General features: G+C 32.9%; 1 protein-coding gene across 3 annotated transcripts in view; it reads right to left on the bottom strand.

The window, feature by feature from the left end:
* Positions 1 to 21,317, bottom strand: part of LOC119834439 (CUGBP Elav-like family member 4) — a 144,270-nt gene that overhangs the window by 116,864 nt on the left and 6,089 nt on the right. For 2 of the 3 annotated variants that reach the window (XM_038358797.1, XM_038358798.1), the window contains exon 2: positions 1,544 to 1,669. In XM_038358797.1, coding sequence (XP_038214725.1) covers positions 1,544 to 1,669 — 126 coding nt within the window. Of the gene's footprint in view, positions 1 to 1,543; positions 1,670 to 3,854; positions 3,885 to 21,317 lie in introns of those variants that run through there. The other variant, XM_038358799.1, reaches the window with a different exon arrangement.

Raw genomic sequence — 21,317 nt, 5'->3', positions numbered from 1 at the left:
TAAAAAACATAAAACAGTATCGTAGAAATTGTGTTATTTTAGCTTATTTCTATCGTATAACCAATTACACGCATCCATTCAGCCTTAAATCGTGCATTAAATGACCGATAGCTCACATTATAACATATCAAACCTATACAAATAAACTAGACGCGAACATTTAAGCAGTTCGAAGCAGCCACCGCAGGCGAACTAGCTAAATGTTGGCTAATTCAAATTGAAACACGACCACGAAATTCGTCATACGACAGCGCGCAACGTTACGCAACTTTAATTTCATTTTGACGAAATTTCGCTGGATTTTAATCGAGTTTCGGCTCGTAACTTCGCTATAACGGGCCGCGGTTTGATGCCCGCCTAAACGTCTTTACGCCGCTGTTGAGGCAATTCGCTTGCCATCTGCGAGGGTACCCGGTTTATCGGTCTGGTAGTGATTATATGGCGCATTTTTCAATTGTTTTTTTTTTATAATTGATAATGAAATTGAATACTATTATTAAATACTAATAATACGACGGAAAAAATATAATTTACCGAGTTATAACGTATATTGGTTTGACAGATTAAAGAACTATTAAAAAATAACTAATTACAGAATAGATGAAAAAAAAAATTATCATTCAGATATACTTAAACCTATAAATCGGACTTATTAAGTGCTCTCCAGTGTTTGATTTCACGCGAGTTCGAGAAATTAAGCTTTCTGAGGATTTTAAACGCGATTTACGCAATTCTTTATTGCGCGGTCACGGAGAAATGGTCTCCCTGTCATAAAATTTTGAATTTCTAGTTGTACAATAATTGTTTGCTTAACCTATTATTCTATTTGTTATTATTATATATTAAACCTATATATACAGCCTACCTATGTACCTTATAATCTTTCTTGTATCTATTTTGATATCTATATGATTTGTCTATACAAAACGTATTTCTCTCTTTACTTCCATGTATCTACGAATCGGGTTAACATTAATTCGTATCCAAATAACGCGTTTCATCTCCGATTCTCCACAACAACATAACATTGTTAAGATGTAGCGTTCAGACCAAATTATAATTATTTAATTACCCACGGCGCCTGCGATAAACTCATTTTTACGAACCTTAACAGTTATCGTCGCCGTTGTAATTTTAAATTAAGTGGATTTTACGTTCTGCCAGCCTTTGAGTCTTGGAATTGAGAAAAAAGTGCCTTAAGCCAGTATTTCATTTTGTCCCGTGGGTTTGTAAATCTAATTCTTTACTTGAATCATTTGCAGTGTTGTTCTTTGATATTATTTGAGTAAATTATATGTTATATGGTATGTTGTTTTGTCTAATTAATAGTTTACGTACATTACCGTCATAATATTATTCCACCAAAATCTATTTCTCGTTTTCTTACCCTCTTAGAAGTTAATTAGTAGCGTACTTTATTTTAAAATTGAGAGAGATATTCTGAATGTATGCCACCAAAATTTATCTTCTCTTTTTCTTTTTAAAGCATGAAAATTTTCATATATCTAGTACCTTGTATCATTAAAGGTCAGCTCACACCTACCTTTACTGGATCCGTCCGGGCCGCGGAGTATCGAGCACTCCTCTATACTCCCGAACGGAGTAAACAACTGGCGTACATCCTCTTCCGTCTGTTGCTTGCTAAGCATCCCCACGAACAGCTTTCGATCTGCGACGGAGAGATTTCATTGAATTAATCATATAATACGTCCACACTGAACATTGAGCACCACATAAGCCGAGCGGTGTTGCGTGGCGCGGCGGTATCACCGGACCATGCCAATTGACCCAGAATCAACCCAAATTTTTGGCGGTTTCAGCTGCGTGACGGACTACCCTAATTCGTATATGGATTTAGCTCAGGACGTGTCGTGAGTGCAGTAAGAAGTGAGTCTTTAAACATTTAAAGAGGTATTCGGGTACAAAAAATTGACTTGATATTCTTAAATACCCTCATACGTATACGAGTTTGTGAATACTTCGGCAAGCATTCGAGTTATGGATATGCTTAGAAGATTAGCGTGTCATTTTGTATGACCGCTAATCGCTGAGGAATTTGTTGCAAGAACGTTGTATTTAAAACAATTTCTTAATGCACTCATGATAGCATCGTCCTGCTAGTCGCCGCCGCCCCGACACGCGACCGCACCACCGTTATGCCTATAATCACACAGGCTGCGATCCGAAGCGATTACGATTCCCACGTACATTGCTCAATAACTTTGAACATCAATCAGCCAACGCAGTGACGTCCAAACAAAACAAGCAATGTAAGTACAGAAAGCGAAACACAACGGATTCGCCTGCTAGATCGGGCTCCGGTGACACAAAACAACCACAGCCTTCTATAGAACACATATTACACACAGTTTTAGTTAAAATGAAACAACGAACAAAATTCAAACCCAGACCAACACATAATTAGCACAATACACTAAAATGGTCTCCGTCAATTTGAGGTTTTCGTAGCTTACAAATGTTTCAATACATAATATAAGGCATTTTAAAGTGAATCTTCTGACGATACACACCTTGTATTCTCAGACACTACGAAAGCCTCAACATATTCATTAGCTTATAACATGATAATTTAGACGACTTCTGATTGAGCATTAAGTAATGCTTCCTTCGTATTGAATGCGATGCTAGGTCGATCCGAATTTCTTACACAATACATTGCATCTATTATAAGGATATCGCTTGCCGATAATGTTCCACAAACAGCAATGTACTACGTAAGTTTCGGATCGCACCGGACCGCGTTTAAATCAGCCTTATCCGCTCGCGAACCCAATAATCTAACGCTACTAGCGACAAATTTTGTACGTGTTACATTGGCTCTTTACAGAAATCAGATGTTCATATAAATAAACGACAAAATAGCAATAAAACACTAATTACTTCTCGAAAATGAATACGAAAACAAAATAACTGTTACATCACGACGATTACTAAGTGCAGAGTGAGTATATGCGTTCGATGTCGAATCTAGTCGAGTTCGAGGCGAGGGTGCCTTAGTTTTATTACACAAAATAACCACAAAAACTTTAAAATAACGCCACATAAAACCCAAACAATCTGAAGGCTTTGCTCAAATGGATTTTTAATTCGGCCGCTTTATACGTAGGTATCAACGGCCATTGTATTCTCCATAACGCAGAAAACTTTTAAAAGTTTAAAGGCCATTATCATATCGTTATATTCCATTGGAGCAAGCCTTGCATTTCATTTCTTTTATTACGAAATGATAAATTTGAAAAACATTAAAATTTCATAACATAAAACCAAAAAACATAAATGGCTAATTTCACCGTAAATTCATTACCACCGAAGTAAGGCTTTGACAAGGATAATCTCATTAAATCATTAATTTTTAGCTTCTCTTGCCTCATCTAACTGTCATTAACATGAAGGAAACTTTTGGAAAAATTCGAGCTGAAAATATTTAACATGCCTTCATCAAACGCTCTTATAAAGTAATGTTTTTGCTAATTAATTTTTTGGTAATTGACGTTTAGAAAAGCCCTTATGGAGCTTCAAGATTATATTATGCCTCCTCTTTATCATAAAATTGAAATTCTTATAATAAAGGATACACATCGAAAATAATTAGAAGCTTTAATAAACTTCTGTTTCATAAAACGAGCATTATTTTTTTTCAATTCGAGAGCTAGTACACTGAAATATTAAACAATGAAAAAAACGTAACATTCAAAAAATTCAGTGTACTTTAATCAGATGGTGAAATAGCCGTAAAGGAAAAAAGCAAGGCAAACTCGGTAGATTCGACGTGGAACTATCTCCCTCGCGCTATTTGACAGTGAACAGAATAGCCTATGCACAATAAACGCTACCTTGGTCCGCCTACGCGCGCCGCCTTGTCGCGCCCCCTGCAAAATAAGAACAAGCTTCACACGCTTTCCACCGCTTGACTTCTTAGCTCAATGGATATTTGCTGTCGCACATAATGCGCAATGTATTGCGTGTATTCGGTTTTCATCTTGGCTGGTACTATGAAGGTGAAAATAGATGTTTAGGCGGGTTCTTACCACTTTAGAACACATGTTATTACATATTTTTGTTGTTTTGTGTTTTCATGTGATGAAGAATCATTAGCACATATATTTATTAATTATATTTATAATTTCATTTACTCATTCACGCAGGCTTTCACAACAAATATCATATCAGCCTTTGAGAATCGAAAATTTTCGAATTAACTATAAAATTAATTCCCAAAGGCATGTATATAATAAAATGAAACAATAACGAAGCCGGTACAAACATTGAAAATCGATTTGATGACGTAATTGCTTTCATAATAATTGACATTAATTAATTTATGTCAAACAGTGTTTGCTGGGAAGTTACAAATTCAAATGAAACTCACACATGATTCGACGTGTTTTAGACAAAGGTCGTGTACAAATGCGTACCTTGTTATATTTATAATCATTAATTTACCCTACTTCATATTATGGATTGCTATTGCATTGTTATCATATTAAATTTAGTTTAATGAGTTTCATGGTTATTTAGTCGTATTTTTTTCCGTTTTTGCGATGAACGTAATGAATCAACATCAATTTGAGGTAGGTGCATTAATTATCGGTTGGAAAATATCAATTAAGGTACTATTTAAATAATTGGAAATAGCTTTCAAATTAACAACAAAAAAATGTGATGAAATTGTGACTAAAAGTGTATACATTTAAACGTATTTCTTTCTTTTTGCAACATTTATGCAATGTAGTATTAGAAAATGAGAAGAGTTATTTATATACATTGATTATAAATTTAGAGAGCTTCATATAGTGTAGATAATTATTTTTATTGTAATCTTCATATCTATACAACGAACATTCTAAATTTAGGTTATCTTGTCCATAAATAATATGCATCGCATGACATTTAAAATGGGGATGATATTTAATTACAGCCTATAGTACCATGGACTAAATAGTTAAAGGTCAATCACCGTACTATACGTGTCGATAAACATTTTGACGATATTTTAATGTTTGGATAGTAATACTGTACTTCCCTGTATATTTAGGAAAAGTATTCTAAATTTGTGATTGTTATTCTGTTTGTTTATTATACTTATACTATTAAAGAATAATGTGAGCTATGTAATTTTTTTAGTTATTGTAAAATAATGTTATCATTATTTTTGGTTAGGTAATTACTTAGTTTTAGTTGTAAGTTTATCTTGTTAAGTTGCTGTCGCATTGGATTGTTACCTGTATGTGATTTTGATATAAAAAATAAGGAGATTAATTTCTTTACTCTCATTATACATCAATCGAATCATTGATTTTCTTCAAGATCAATAAGATATCAGAATATTAAATTACAAGCAGCCATCCCTTAAAATTAATACACTAACTCCGACCGTTTATAACCGTCCTTTGTTTCAAATTTAAATTCGAATGAAGCAATATCCTTTAGGGGGACAGAGGTCCGACGCGGCGAGGCACCAAAGGGCGCACGTCCTAGAACGTGCCAGAACATTCGGAAATATCTGGACCGGTGGCGGCCGGTCATTAAATTCAGATTTATACCCGGCTACCGGGATATCTCTCCCGGGCGACTCCGCTAATGACCGGCTAAATTGTGATAATTTCGCAGGGATGTGAGAACAAAAAAGCGATCGAGCTGATTGCTTCTGTTGTACCTGTGTTAGGCAAGTTGTGAATTAATGCGGAAATTGTTACTTCAGCTGTGGTTTTCGTGTGCTTCTCGTTTGTGTCAAATTTTATTCTCCCTTACAGCCCTCCTGGTGTGATTATATGTCCGTTAGTTTAATAAAAAAAGTAGAAAACTGTAAGGCAAGTATTTCTAAAAAGGACGAAGAATGTTAAAGTAGGCTTAACTTTCTTTTCTATTTTTATAATCCTTATTATATATAAAAAATTAATCTTCTAATATACTCTAGACAATAAATACAATTGTTCTGAGTTATATTTTGGTTGTGAAATTATCATAAAATAATTTTTATTAAATGGATGTTAGTGATAATACGAAGAAATTGTATATAAATATATCGTCGGTACTAAAATCGTTGAAAAGAAAGAATATAATTTAGAAGAATAAAATAGATTGCATTATTTATATCATGCATAAAAATTAGTATTGATACTGATGATTGTTCGCTTCACCTGAGTCCTTTAAATTAGCATGCTTTTAAATAATGCATAGTTATCCATAAAAGAAAATGTCATAGAAATAATTTGGATATAATTTTATATAGTTTATAATTTAGTAGACAACCCTAGTTCGTGTGGGAGTAGGACAGAAAGCGTTGTAACCAAAACAGCTAATGGAAATACATTGTGATTATCCAGTTATTAGTTATAAGACAATAGCTTAGTATTACTACTAGTATAGTATAATGTTATCTGTGGTATTACAGAGTTCAAAGCTTCCACAGTATGAAATAGGCTTAATGTGTATGGTGGGAAACATGTGATTACTATAATTATTAACTCGCTTATGGGATAATTAAATGGGTATGGTAAAGCTCTAATTAGAATTAAGGTATGTATGTTTGTGAGTTTATAAATTTAGGTACGTGTGTAGTATAGATAGATAGTTTATATTTATGCGATATATTATGTAATGAATAAAAAGTAATTACTTTGGAGTAATTATTTAGAACACGTTATAGTTACTTTATTTAAAAAAAACTTACATATATTTAAATTGAACGAAAATTATTAGCTTAACAAATCTCAATATTATGCGTCATATAATTGGTCAAAACTTTTTTCAAAATTTAAATAAGGTTCTCAGGCTGAAAGGGTTTCGAATCATCATTGTGTGTACATAGTACTTTTGAGTAAGGCCATTGACCTCGCTGTTAATTAAAATTCACTCAGTGTATTATTTATCAATAACTACAACCAATTAGCCCCAGCCCGGTCGCACCTGAGTATATCAAATCAGTCGCAGCTTAACGCTAACTCCGCCGGGATCCGTCTTAATCCGTCGGAATCGTGTCGTGTCCGTGTCGTCCACGCCGCGGTTATTCTTTGAATCATTAAAGAGACTAAAGACTTTAGTTGATCCTTTGATTTTGTGAGCTGTATTAATTTTGTGTCTGAGAGTAAATTGAATTCTGCCATGTAGTGTTAAGTTAATTTAATTTGACATAATGATTGTATGTGTTTGTGTATTTGATTCATGAGGGTACATGCGTGCTGTTTTAAAAGAAATAATAAAGATTTTTCATATAAAATGTTGAATATTATGAAGTTAACTTTCACATTGTTTGTTTTCAAATTAGAATAAGAAATAATATAGTTTTGTATTGCCACAGGAAACAAAAAAGCATATAGGGAAACATTTTATTAAAAATATTACCACAATAATCTAGAACCGTCTCGAATTCCATTCCGACGATAGTAAACAAAAACACATATAATTCAAAATAAACATCAATCTCTACCTGTAATACGATATACCTGATTGAATAAGTATAGGTCCGGGTCTCGCATCCATCATTCCAACATATTGTTTGGTTGCAGGATAACAACGCATCGGTTGTAACATGAATTTATGAGGGTATACGATTATTGATGAATTTCGTGCCGCATTAGGGGGTTAACGCGACGAGGAAAACGCGTCGATGCTTTTTATGAATTTTTTACGTCCACCTCTTGGTGTAATTCGATTTTGATTGGATAGTCCGACGATTTTATTACGGAGATTTATATGGCGTGACTTGTGGAACAGTTGATCGAAATTTTGCTTCCATACTGGTATATGAAGTTTTGATAATTTAGGCTAAATTATAATGCTGCAATTTGCGTTTTTGAATAGATATCACGTTTGAGTCGCACTAAAGTTTGAAGCTTTTTTAACATCGTATATGTCATAAAGGATACGTATTGTTTAAAAAAAAATCAATGTAAACGTAAAATACAGAACGTCTGCCTGTGATAAAAGAGCAACTACAGAGTTTCTTGCCGGATCTTCTGTGTAAAAACTGCTTTCCGAACCGGTGGATGTTAAAACTATGTTATGGCGATCCATGAGTGCTTCTATAAGAAGTCTCAAATTCAAACATTTCTTTATTCAATTATAAATAAACTAGGTGCGCCCCGCGGTTTTACCCGCGTAAGTCCGTATCCTGTGGGAATATCGAGATAAAAAGTTGCCTATATGTTATTCCAGTTGTCCAGCTGTCGACGTACCAAATTTCATTGAAATCGGTTCAGTAGTTTTTGCGTGAAAGAGCAACAAACACACACACATCCTTACAAACTTTCGCATTTATAATATAGGATAGGATTTTTGAGTTTAACATTGTAATATAAACTTTTAAAGATATAAAGATAAATTAATTACCAAATGCTGATACAGAAGTAAAACGCTGAACAATAAAACTAGAAATTACCGCTAGTCGATCGCAACGTACTAGTCACCTAATCTATAAAAACCCACAGAATCCAGTCAAAGGAGTCTCCGCTAAATTTATTAAAACATCCATTCACAGATTTTCTTTCAACTCAATAGCGATGCTTTGTGAAATTCACTCGAATTTAGTTGCAGGTGCTGTCGGAAAATGTTCACTTGATTCTATTAATTAACGATTCTGTCGCTATATTCCGCTTTGAATAGCCAATTACACCAGTAATTGGAGGTCGCCGTCTTGGGAGACGGGAGTTGCCTCTGGAATGACATATGACGAAGAGTTCACAGCCTGAATTAGAGTTTGCTTTTGATTGAGTAATAGGAAAGTGGAAAAGATTGGTAATTGGGCGTAGTGCTTTAATTACGTAGGTAAAAACATTTTTGGTAATTTGATATTTAAGAAATAAATGCTTTTTACATATTATATATTATACTTAAGCACTATGTTATGTTAGTAATTAGTTCGTTAGTGAAAAGAGAATCCATACTATTTGCATAAATGTTTTAAAAGCTTATAATTTCAACTATGTTTTATGGAAGAACTTTAATACCATATTTTATTATATATGTAACTTCTAGGAACAGGTCCTCTGAACACAGGCATTACCTAGGAAGAGGGCCTGAGCCACAATCCGCTATTCCTAATGTTAATAATGTAAAACCTTTTAAATAAAATAAAGATTTATTATTACACTATCTAAATAGCAAACCAAACAATTACCATATCTTCGAATAGTTAATAACGTACAGGATATCAACATACAAAGCGGTTGAAGTACTCCCAAATAACGTTTATAATATGTTTGTTTATGAGTGTCGACATTGTATTAAGGGTGTTACTCTGTAACGAGGGTCGACTTCGTTAAAATATCTCTATTAAACCGCCTTACGTGTACATTACTGAATTCCAAATTGTGACAGGTAGGTAATACAATATATGACTGTGTTAGGACTCGGGCCTAGTTTATGATTTAATTGTGCTTATATTGGACAGATTAAACTCGGTAGATTAAACGTTGGTGGTAATAATGAATATACATTTTATGACGTTTATTTTATTGCTTATCCTTAATCTGACTATACTCATATTGTATAGACGAAACTTTTGTATTTTTGTAACGCTTTCACGCAAAAACCACCAATTTCGAAGATTTTTTATTCATAGCATGTTTTTTTGATAACATATAGTTTTTAAGTATATGGTGTGATTTATTTACATATTGCGAGCTTACTAAAAGCTACATGGTAGTTAAAAGCAATGGACGTTATCCTACTGATAAATACACGAGTTTTTAGGTAATTCGGTAAATGAACTGTCATCACTGGCTCGGCAACCGAAGAAGAATGCGTGAAGGCGCTACTCCGCTCTTACCTGTGGTTTTAGCTGGACTGCCCGCCCCACCCCAACGTTGGCACCAGACTATGTACCCAGATTATACACACATATATAGAGTATAAGTAACATGACACATATGAAAATTACATACATTTACATACCCAGAATAAACAATTTAAAAAATATATAAATAAAATCTCTTATCTCCTGTGAAAGAGCAACAAAACTTAGCCATGAAATCCAGGTTCCGTCAATTTTAATCATCAAAAAAAAACATTTAATTAACGTAAACAAAACCTTTTAACGCTCAGACAGGTTAAATTGCATCTACGTTGTATACAACGTTTAATTAATGCAATGGATTAATCTGCTACGTGCGTCCGACGCTTGTCATTGTCAGCCTTCGTTAGGAGGTGGCACGCTTCGCTCCGTCACCACGCTTCGGCGTTTGGTGGGACGGTTTCTTACTGTCAAAGCGGACGTTATAACGGTTGGTTCGTAAAAGCCAAGCTGGGCACAGATTGTGAGCAAATTAAAAACAATACCGAAACGTGTTATTATAACGTTGAAGTTGCAAACTATTAAGAATTTCTTGATAAATTAAATCTATGTACTATACGAAATATGAATAGGCCTTTTGATACGAACAAGACGAATCATAATTACTCGGTTCAAACTACAATCTTAATATACCATTCCTAGAGACATCATATATTAAATATAAAAACACTACCTTTTTAAAATTATCCTACTAAATCGCAATATCTAGCCACCCTACACCGGACTATGCCTGCTTTGTGGCTACACGGTACACAGTCCAAACGACAGCTATGGTAATGATGTTATAATACGTCCGTGATGACATATGAATGAAGTAATCATGAAACTGCTCAACAATAAAAGATAATTGCCGCCGCATTGTTATATGATGATGGAAAAATGGAATATTATATGGGCGCGAGTTGATTGTGGCAGGAAAATACTATTCTAAGTAGACTTTGTATGTGGATTGAAAGATAAGATATTATAAAAATAGAAAGCAATTTTTATACATTTAATATTTGATGGATTCGAAAATAGATTTATTTTTATAAATATGTTTATATTTGTAAATAGCAACTAAGTCGTTTAAGGGAAAATCTCGAAAAATTTGTACAAAGAGTTTCAACTTAGTAATAATCGAAATTCAATAAACAAATAATAAAAATTCCAAAACTGTCTTGTCCAATTCACGCCTTACAAACAAATTTTCTACAAGAGCAAAAATTAAAAGAAAAAGCTTATTATTATTGCTTTTAGTAAATTGTTATTAAGAAATTATAATTGTTTTTGTCCAAACATGGTAATTGACAACATTTGCCAGCAAGTTCCTCTCTTTTTCAGCTATTAAAATTCAAACAAAAATGACAAGTCGCAATATAGATAAGTCATCAGGCCGCTATCAGATCGCCGAGCGCCCGAGGCTTAGAAACGGCCATTATGGTGCTAAAAAGCGATCCCATCTTTACATTAGGCCTTATAAACGTCGTGATAAACCCTGAAATACGGCTTATGACAGTACCGTAATTAAAAATTCGAGTTTGGCGCCATTAGTTTTTATTCTCCCAGTTATTCTTTGTGAAATTATGTTCCTATCATATGTGATAGTATCATTTTACTTTTTTCAACTCGTCACTGCATATATTCTATGTAACATTTATAAAATCCATCACATTATACTACAAATGTAAGAACTTATGTGATATATTATACGAATTTGAATGTTGGAAAGAATTTAAATACGTTACAAGTGAATTTCTTACGCGTATTGTAAGTCTCGTAAAAATAAATAGGTATTTAAGATTGCAAAGATCTTTTTAAACACATTTTGATCTTATAGTCATTTTATTATCATCGGTAATAGTTCTAAATAGTTGTATAACAATCGATCAAGTGCGAGTCGGACTTGTGACACTTAGGGTTCCGTAGCTATAAAAAAAATCGTAATCTGTTATTTTATGCCGTTGTAACATCCATTTCATTATTAATTGTTGTTAAAACGAAAACAAAAAATATGTAATATACACATTTGAGACATGAGACAAAACGCTTATGTCGTCAAGATAGACATGCATTTCCAAAATATAAGTGAACTATCCATAATTATTCCATGGAACGTAATCTCAAAGACAAGGCGCCATCCAAGGCAAACCTAGAACGTCAGGCGTCAATAGTGCCATAACAAAACCATAAAGACGATCCACTTCGACGGTATAACATTTAGGTTAACGCTAAAATTTACAACAATCGAGCTACATGCGAAATTAAAATGCACAACACCCAGTTTCAAATGTAAATTATTACACCGTTTTGTCTCGTGAACAATTCTAAAACTTTTAATTGTTTACAATAAAAACTTTTATCACGCGGGGTTTCCTGCTAGAACATGCTCACTGTCATTTCAAACAATATATGAGTATGGTTTTAATGGGTTAAATCTTGCTCGCAATGTTTAGTATGTATGAAATGATTCGTGTTTTAAATTATAGAAGTGGCGACGTCTTTCCTGTTTATTTCAATTATTTATAGTAATTGTTTAGATCAATCACGCTCGCTTTATCTTTATGGGAATAAAGAGATTAATAGTTACGTACATTAATAAGCAACCGACGTCCCAAAAGCGAAGCAGGTTATGAATTCGACTGTATTTTCTTTGGTTCTCTTACTACATACCTCCGTGGGTTTGCAACCGGTGTCATTTGATCTCAGTTTAGAATTTGGAGTGGATGTACCCCCATGGACATTAGTGTATTTTTTTGTAGAAAATAATTATTATTCATCTACAGTGTGATTAAGATATGAGATGCAAAGACCCGGTGTGTAAGGAAAGCGGGCAGATGTATAAACCCGTTTATTAAATATCAATTGAATGTCATTTATGGTTGCGATAATTGCTTGATTGGTTTCTTTATGAAGGTTTGTTATAACACACGTATTATTACAGACCTCTCTATGTACAAATAATGTAATGTTTAGAATTGGAATAAAGCTGAAAAAAATTAACATAGTCAAAACATTAAAATTCACCGTAAACTTTATTATTAAATAATAGTGACCAATTAAAGCAATTGAAAAATACAATTATTAAAATCCTCTCAATTAAACAACAGCTAATAGTCCATTGTTACAAACACTAATTTTCGATAATCATTATGTTTGTTAATACAAAACAAAAGCACTAGAACATCCCCCTTGGGTCTAAGTAGGTATTGTACTCAATCTATTGTTCCTTACCAATAACTTAACATTTGTATTGTAGTTTTATTTAATTCCCCCGCGATTTCTTCGGGGACTAGGTATTTTAAGTCGCGCTATCAAACGGGATTCTTTAGTTTATATTTTCAAGGTGCTACAGATGCAGTTAAAACACTGCTGACTTTTTTATTAAGGACAATTCCTTAATATAAAAAGCTTTAGTTAATGAGGTGTTTTCATATGTATTTTAGGGATTGTAATGTAACGAATTGCACATAATTTACGTCTCATCCACAAAACATACATTTTGATCAAATACAAACAAACCTGATAATTTAACTCTATTTCTTCCTTCCTTTGTGTTATTTTAATGCTTGAGTGTTTTTACGATTCAAACGTATCTCAATATCCAACGATTTACTGTCATAGTTAGTGGAATTTTCATTCATCCGTCATTAAGACGAGAAGTTTGGTCCTCTGTCCCGGCTGATTAATTTACGCCTCCCATCATTTACCTAGCAGGAACTCGTAAGTAGGTCAAGGGTGTCAACGCTCCCTTGTTATGAGTCGTAATTAAAAAGAAATTAGTTATTCCATATCGTAACAAGGCGAACTAACTGCGCATCGTGTAAGTTCGGTTTTATTAATATTTTATACTATAATGGTGTACGCAGGCGATTGTAGGATAAAAAGGGAAATTTAAATACACAAAATTCTATTCTCAGATTTATCATTAGGTGAGTCGATCACAGCCGTAATACCAAACTAAACGATGAAATGTTAATGCTCTTAAGATTAAAAGCGTTTAAATTTTTGTATATTTAGTAAGTTAAATGAATGGAATTAATGTGCCTTTAATTATTGGTGCGATTAGCTTACTGATTGTAATGAAAATATAAGATACATAGAATGTATTTTGTCATCTTAAAGATCAATTTCCATGGTCGAAGTCGTAGTAGAAGTACAGAATTTGTTGCCGGCTCTTCTCTGTAGAAAATGAAACTGGTCGTTGATGTTATGATTATTGTATGTTATATTATGAGTATATAAACATGCTTTTATAAGAAGTCTAATTGAATAAATAAATGTTTGAGTTTGAGTTTGATAAGCGGCTACCATACTATATTATTTGTAAGCTAAAGCATTATTTATTACCAAAAGCATCCTTTTTTAGGAATCTCGTTGCTAAAAATAACGTCCCCAATTGAGGGGCCCAAAAAGAGGAAAAATCAAGGACGTCACAGTAGGAAATACAAAATACAAGGTGCATGTCTCCACATTTATTTATGCTAGGGTCCTTACAGAGTCCTTTGAAGAATGCCTTTCCTCCCAAATAATGTCCGGGGGAGCTCCGGGTCTCTTTAAATACGTCCGGGATTTTTGAGATATTGCTTTGTATGTATATTTTTTATACTATGATATTTAGTTAGTCAGGGTGCTAGTTAATTTGTCTATTTAAATTGGTTCATTTAACAGGAAAAAATGTGCTTTGTATACCAATGTAATAAGGATCAAATTCCTTTGTTTACAATTTCAATTTTACCATAAAGAAAATTAATAAGTATGAATCGGCTAGAAATAATGGTATGACACAATTAATTTGAGTGACATTAATTATATCCTTGTGTCTATTTGAATAAAATGTAAGATTTTTATAAATTGTGCATCAAGATAATAGTTACGCAATCGCGTATGAAGTTATATAAATATCCCTGTATTTAATTAAAATGCATAAACCATTTTATGATATTTTTTCAATATTTGCTAAAACCGTTAAAAATCTCTTCCAATATAAAATGTAATACTAAAATAAACAATTCGAATCGAAACTCAAGATCGCCGACAATCTTCTTATAATTGAAATTTGTCCCACGCGGCATCCCGGTCACAAATAAAGTAATTAAACTTGGAACCGATAGCAATCGGCCGGGTATCGATGGCATTAAACAATCAATGATGTGATTTAATCGCCCGGGGCAGCCTACATAATAGCCGGTAGTTGTGGTGACTTCGTCGAGAGGAGTCCGTGTTAATACCCACCGGGTCTTATACGTATTTCAGTTTGTTCGCGATGATATATTAGATATTGTGAGCTGTGGTCATATGAATATGAAGATTTATGTGTAACTTTGTACCGGTTTTCCGTAACAACGCGTTTTCACTGGAACTAGTTGTAAGTAAACGGCTCTGTTACAACTAGTTCTAACTAAAACGCCTTAAAACTAGAATTAATTAACTGATGTTTTACTTTGGTCTATACTGGTTTCTGTCTGAATGTCATTCTGAAATGAAGTCGATTCTGGCACTCGCACGTATAAAAAACATAAGATAATAAAAAACCCGCATAAAACATAAGATAATAAAGTGCCGCGCGGCATTCCCCGCAACGAAGCCCGAATCTTCAGTGGTTTCGCGACAAAAAGTAATAAACATCCATACATCCATTCACTCTTACAAACTTTTGTGCTTTTAATATCAATAGATAATGAGTACAGCCCATGATTCTTTAGACAAGGATTGACATTTTGCAACTGTTTTTTGATGGTTATTTACTCTGAAGCTGGAACCTACTGTTATTAGTTTTTCAGGGAAGAACTGGTAAGGACTCTGTTGTTTCCCCGTTAGAACTTTAACATTCCAATAACATAAATTAACAACATAACATATGATACATCTGAAATGAACTTATAAAACAATAAACGTCAAACCATGACTATACAGATAACATAATACAATACTAGCAAGCGACGTGTGAAGATATAACAAATTACAATTATATCGAATATGAAGAATATCGTGCAAGCATTGCGTGACCAAGGAGCCATTAACTTATAAATATCTTATAGAGATCTCGACGATTCTGTATAACTTATTCAACCGATAGAAGTCTTGTAATAATAGATGATATGTGACCTTTATCAAACTGGCCGACATCTTGCCATATTGCAACCTTTGCTGTCGGTAATGTCGGCGTAGTTACATTTTTCCTTGGGGTTCCGGTGTTCAGCTTATTATACGGTAATTGGTAATCTATATTTCTATACTAATATAGCTAAAGCTGATTCATTTATTTGATTGATTTTTAAATATCTTCGTTGGATACGTGATCCCTGAGCTATTACGTACCACAGGAGAAGCCAGGGTGGATCGTTGGTTAGATATAATTGTGAGTGTACCTTTGAAAGTTATCTTTAAGAAAACATCAGATTTAAACATTTTATTCATACTTCGATAATATTAACATTTTATCTACTTCTCTCAATATGTAAATATTATTAATATGTTACATTACGACGAGTGAGTTACACAAAAAGGCGTTATCTGCTCGACGCGATAGATGCAAAATAAAAGTTCCATTTATATTTACGACACGATTTTAATGTGTGCTAAGTCTTAAAATCTCAGATAATCGATATCCCAGCACTGAGCCATTAAAGTTGTCGTTAAATCCGCATCAAGTTACAATGACGTCACCGAACGCATAACACCCTCGATTTATCGTCACCATTAACATGGAAATAATAATTCCACACTTTATCGTCTATAAAAGCGATTTGATATCTCGTTTGATAAATTATTCAATTTTAACCGACGTATAACGCCGATGGTATGCGACGGAAGCGGGTCGATGGGTCGTGAATGGTGGCTTTATTTGGCATATGTAGGAGCAATAGTTCTGAAAAATTATTGGAGGTTAAATACGTGATACGAAAGCTAAATTAAAGTTATAGTGTCACTGAAATCACTATATTACCGCCACAAAAGCGTTATGAACTATCAAGACATAAAGCGGCCATTCACACCTACAACAATACAGGTGTAATAAAGAAAACTTAGGAGTAACCGCGTTTCCGTGAGATGCGGATATATTTCATGAGATACCGTGCAGCGGGGTCATTATCACACATAATTTATGAAGTCTTAATACTAAGCATCCGTGGTCTTGGAATGCTTGAAACATTTACCGAGAGGCTAGAGAATTTGATTGAATTACTCTAGTTATAGATATATACTATTGTCCTAAATAACCGAAGCTCTTATACTAAATTTACACATCTACATAGTATAAAACAAAGTCGCTTTTCGGCCGTCTGTGTGTATCTGTATACTTAGATTTTTTAAAATACATAACAGATTTTGAAGGGGTTTTTTTTAAAATAGAATGAGCAAAAGCGAGCGAGTGACGTATAATACCATCCATTAAACTTCTTCGAATTTAGCGCGTGCGAAGCCGCGGGCAGTATATTATATTATATACTAGCTTTTGCCCGCGGCTTCGCACGAGTTAATTCGGAATAGTTTAATATATCTTTATACATATAAATCTTCCTCTTGAATCACTGTATCTATTAAAAAAAAGCCCATCAAAATCCGTTGCGTAGTTTAAAAGATATAAGCGTACATAGGGACAGAGAAAGCGACTTTGTTTTATACTATACAGTGATTATATAATTAACTGTGTAGCTACTAATTTCATGAAAAATAGTGCAGATTATATACGCAATTGAATCATAAGAATTGAAGCATTTCTACATGGTATGACTTAAACATTTATTGTAAAAGGATAACTAATTAGATTGAGATTAATCAATTTTAATATTTGTTCTGAGCAGGAAAAAAAATCGATTTAAATTTGATTAACTACTCTGTTCCTTCCTAGTTGTTAAGGATGCGATATTTGAGATACGTAAGTTTTGTCGAAAGATCGTGTTTTTTTTAAAGAGCCGTCCACGTCATTTTATTAATGCATAAATCTTTCTATAAAGCGAAGAATCTACCTAAAATTAATTATTAACGAAACGATTTCAACTAGAATACATATATATTAATTCATTCTCAATTATTGTAATCATGCATCTCATCGCTTGTCACTACAAAACAATTAATACAAAATTACACAAAGCTAGAAAGAACTTACATATATTAAAATGCAATTAAATCAAAATGCCTGCCCTTCCACATAAAACGAAATTAATAATACCTACCTAACCTACAGTTTGCAAAGAAATCCTTTCTCTGTAACGCATTTCACGAGCTTGTCCCAAAAACCCAAAAACCGTTTTCAGCATTAAGAGCCAACAAATTGAATTACGCAGCTAACGTTCCCTTACTAAGTTGTTTAGGAGTACCTCTATGCGTCCCATTTGGCTATAGAAAATGAAATCATAATTGGAGATGCTATCAAAACTTATAAGATCGGTAATGGACCGCGATTTTGTGGGTTGTATAAATTCTTTACCTTTACTTTACGATATACAAATAAATTTATATTTTTAGGTTTTTAAGTTTGTTTGGATGAATAACTGTGTGACTACAATAATAAATGTATTAGCATGGTTATACTTTGAGTCAACTTATTTATGACTAGCTGTTCGCCCAAGCTTTGACAGTGGTACATATGTAGCCAATGTCACTCAGTGAAGCTTTCTTATGGTGAAATAATTTTTTAAACGGTTCAGTAATTTTTGCTTGACTTCGTAACAAAAATACAAAAAACACAAATTTACTTATAATATTAATACAGATAGCTAATAAGCTAACCACTTTACTGATGGTTACCTTAAAAGTATACAAGCCTGTCATTTTATATACTTCCTTGAGTTTAGTTACATTCAGTGTGAAATCGATTTGCGGTATGTAAATTTATTTAAATCACTCCACACCTAAGTAATGTAAAGATTTATTAATATAATCAACATTAATGTCAAAACTGTTATCACATAACGTTACAATATAAATCTTTAGCTGTTAAAACATACCCTAACACGCCCGCAGTGTTTTAAAATCCAGGGAGCATTCGTTGTTTGAAAGAAACGTGGTGTCAGCTGGGAAACTTTTATATTTCAAGTTCGACTGGTTATTTTGTCGGAATGGTCACCTCCAAAGTTTAACACAGGAGCGTCAACAGTCAGTGTCACTTCTTCGGGAAGTTACTTTAAAATATTTACGACTGGAACTTTCTATAGGAAAAAGGGTCCTATAGCAAATTTATAGTTCTTAGATAGACGGAAGTTTGAGATATGTTATCTTTCTGCTTTGTCATTTGAAATTTATTTGTGTTAGTGTGTTTCGAGTGTTTCTTTTTGGGTTGTTTTGTTTTATCACTTCTTTATTGTTTTTAGTGAGTTGAGTTTTATCTTTACTGTCACTGTATGTGGAAACTGTTTGTTCGCGAAACAATTTAATACAGTCACGTTAAAACATAGAATTTAATACTTTTTTGTCTGTCTAAAAGGTTGGTTAGTTGGTTAGTAAATAGCAATGAAATTAGAATATTAATTATCTTAGGTATGATTAAAATTCATGAAATGTATTCCAACATTTTAAACTGTAATTATTCATCAGATTCAACTCTGAAATTTGGAAATCCGAGTGTCTGCAAACAAATTGTTTCCGAAGCGTTAGTGAGGCAATTTTATTGTTATTAGCACAGCCTAGAAGTTTGTTTGAATTGTCAATAAGGATTATGTCATTAATTTTAACTTTCGTTTTTATTTCAAATTAAATTCACAGAATTGCCTGTATTAATATTATTTAGAACTGAATTAAACTCCTGGATTGGTCAAAGATCTAACATTTACTACCTATGTAGTATCATATCCCCCGTATTGTCTATCTAGGTTTGTTCAATTGTACATTATTTCATTTATTACATTAACAACATTCGTTAATTCAAAATCCATTTTGAAACGAAATTGCATGCCAGTAGCAGATAATAAAATTCACAGTCGAATGGACGTTGTAAATTAACACGTAAAAATATAATAAACATAGTATTTAGTGTTAGAAAGTCGATTTATCAACGTGTCGCCCGCGGTCAGGCCGACAGGCGCACAGATAATAAAACAAAGGAACATGGCAGGCCACAATCCTGCCGGTTCCATTTTTCGGGCCTTTGTGCCGCATGCGTGTGACATAGACGTCATTTTTTTTTGCAACCTTTGAAATTTTACAACGCTCTATCGTTTTTGAAATTTTTGGTCAACGGTAGATTATTTTTGTGGTGCTTTTCATGGAACTACCTATCCTTTTTTTTGTTTTTTTTTTTTTTTGCATTTTTTTACTAATATTATCTGTGTAACTGATGACAATTTTACAGTTAATGCACGTTTTGTAAATGATTAGTAAATACGTTATATTGTTTCTTTTGGATTTTAAATAATAAAGTGTAATTTCGTTATTAACACAAAATTTTAATTATCTTTATCTAATATGATATGTTGTAATAATTATCAATTCCCAATTCAAAATCAACAATTCGCGCCTTTTCTCCCCTAATATCACAGTTTTGTTAATAATTACAAACAAAATTGTCGTGGCAGGTTTTGCTCGCGTGCAGGATGTCATTACATATTTACAAATCACAGTTTGTAGCATTACAAGAAATATGGTTACAAGTATACTTAAATGGTATGATTTGTTATTTATTTTAATAAGAATGTGATAAGTGTCACTTATTTAAATTAAATAACTTGTGTTTGGGAATAATAAATTCAATAAGTATCGGTTATCATTGACAGTGTATATATACTGTAAAAGCCCAAATTACAGTAAATCGTATTATTTTCGAGTAAAAGATTTACCAACTTTGTTTGGTATAAGTCCGACAAGTTTCATCTTAAACTTTTGTCACTACTTTAATCATGGGATTTATCTCAAAGATACGGTAAATGTACACGGTACTGGTTCATCCGTTTTGTGAAGTTAGTTCAAACTCAATTTAATCGGGAAAAATTAAATCAATAAAAAATATATCCATTATTTAATAAACTTTTGTTAATTTCTCTCTCATTTCAATCAAATCAAAATCAAACTGATCATCGCTTGTTATATTATTTAAGTGTTGTAAGGTTTAGATTGCCATTCTGTTAAGATAGATGATAAGATGTCATTGTTTTATTCAAAAATTCAAATTACCAAGCGTCGCTGGTAAAACCTGGCATGAATTTTCCAATGATAAGTTCAATTCTGGACTTTTTCGGTTTCAAATACGTTCAGTATTTAGGATCTAAGTCTATAAAACTATATAGTAAAAATGTTTTATTAAGACGTATTATAAATAATAAATATTTAGGTAACTATTGTAGAATATCGCAATGGAATGTAGACATGATAATTGTTTTATTTTGTGACGACGTTTCGTGCTTTTATTAGTATCACTTGTATGTAATTGAATCTTTTAGGCTCGAATTTTATTTCTTCGATCAGACATATTTAATTCAAACTTTGTTCTTGTTAAGGGTCGGTGACACACAACAACTTAATGAGTTAATTTTATTATACTGATTAGGATTACCAAATTTGGTCGGTTCTATTATTAAAGCTATTT

The sequence above is a fragment of the Zerene cesonia genome, chromosome 19 (genome assembly GCF_012273895.1).
Source record: "Zerene cesonia ecotype Mississippi chromosome 19, Zerene_cesonia_1.1, whole genome shotgun sequence".
Classification (NCBI taxonomy): Eukaryota; Metazoa; Arthropoda; class Insecta; order Lepidoptera; family Pieridae; genus Zerene; species Zerene cesonia.
The sequence above is the reverse complement of the archived record's forward strand: the minus strand, read 5'-3'. Positions and strand labels throughout refer to the sequence as shown.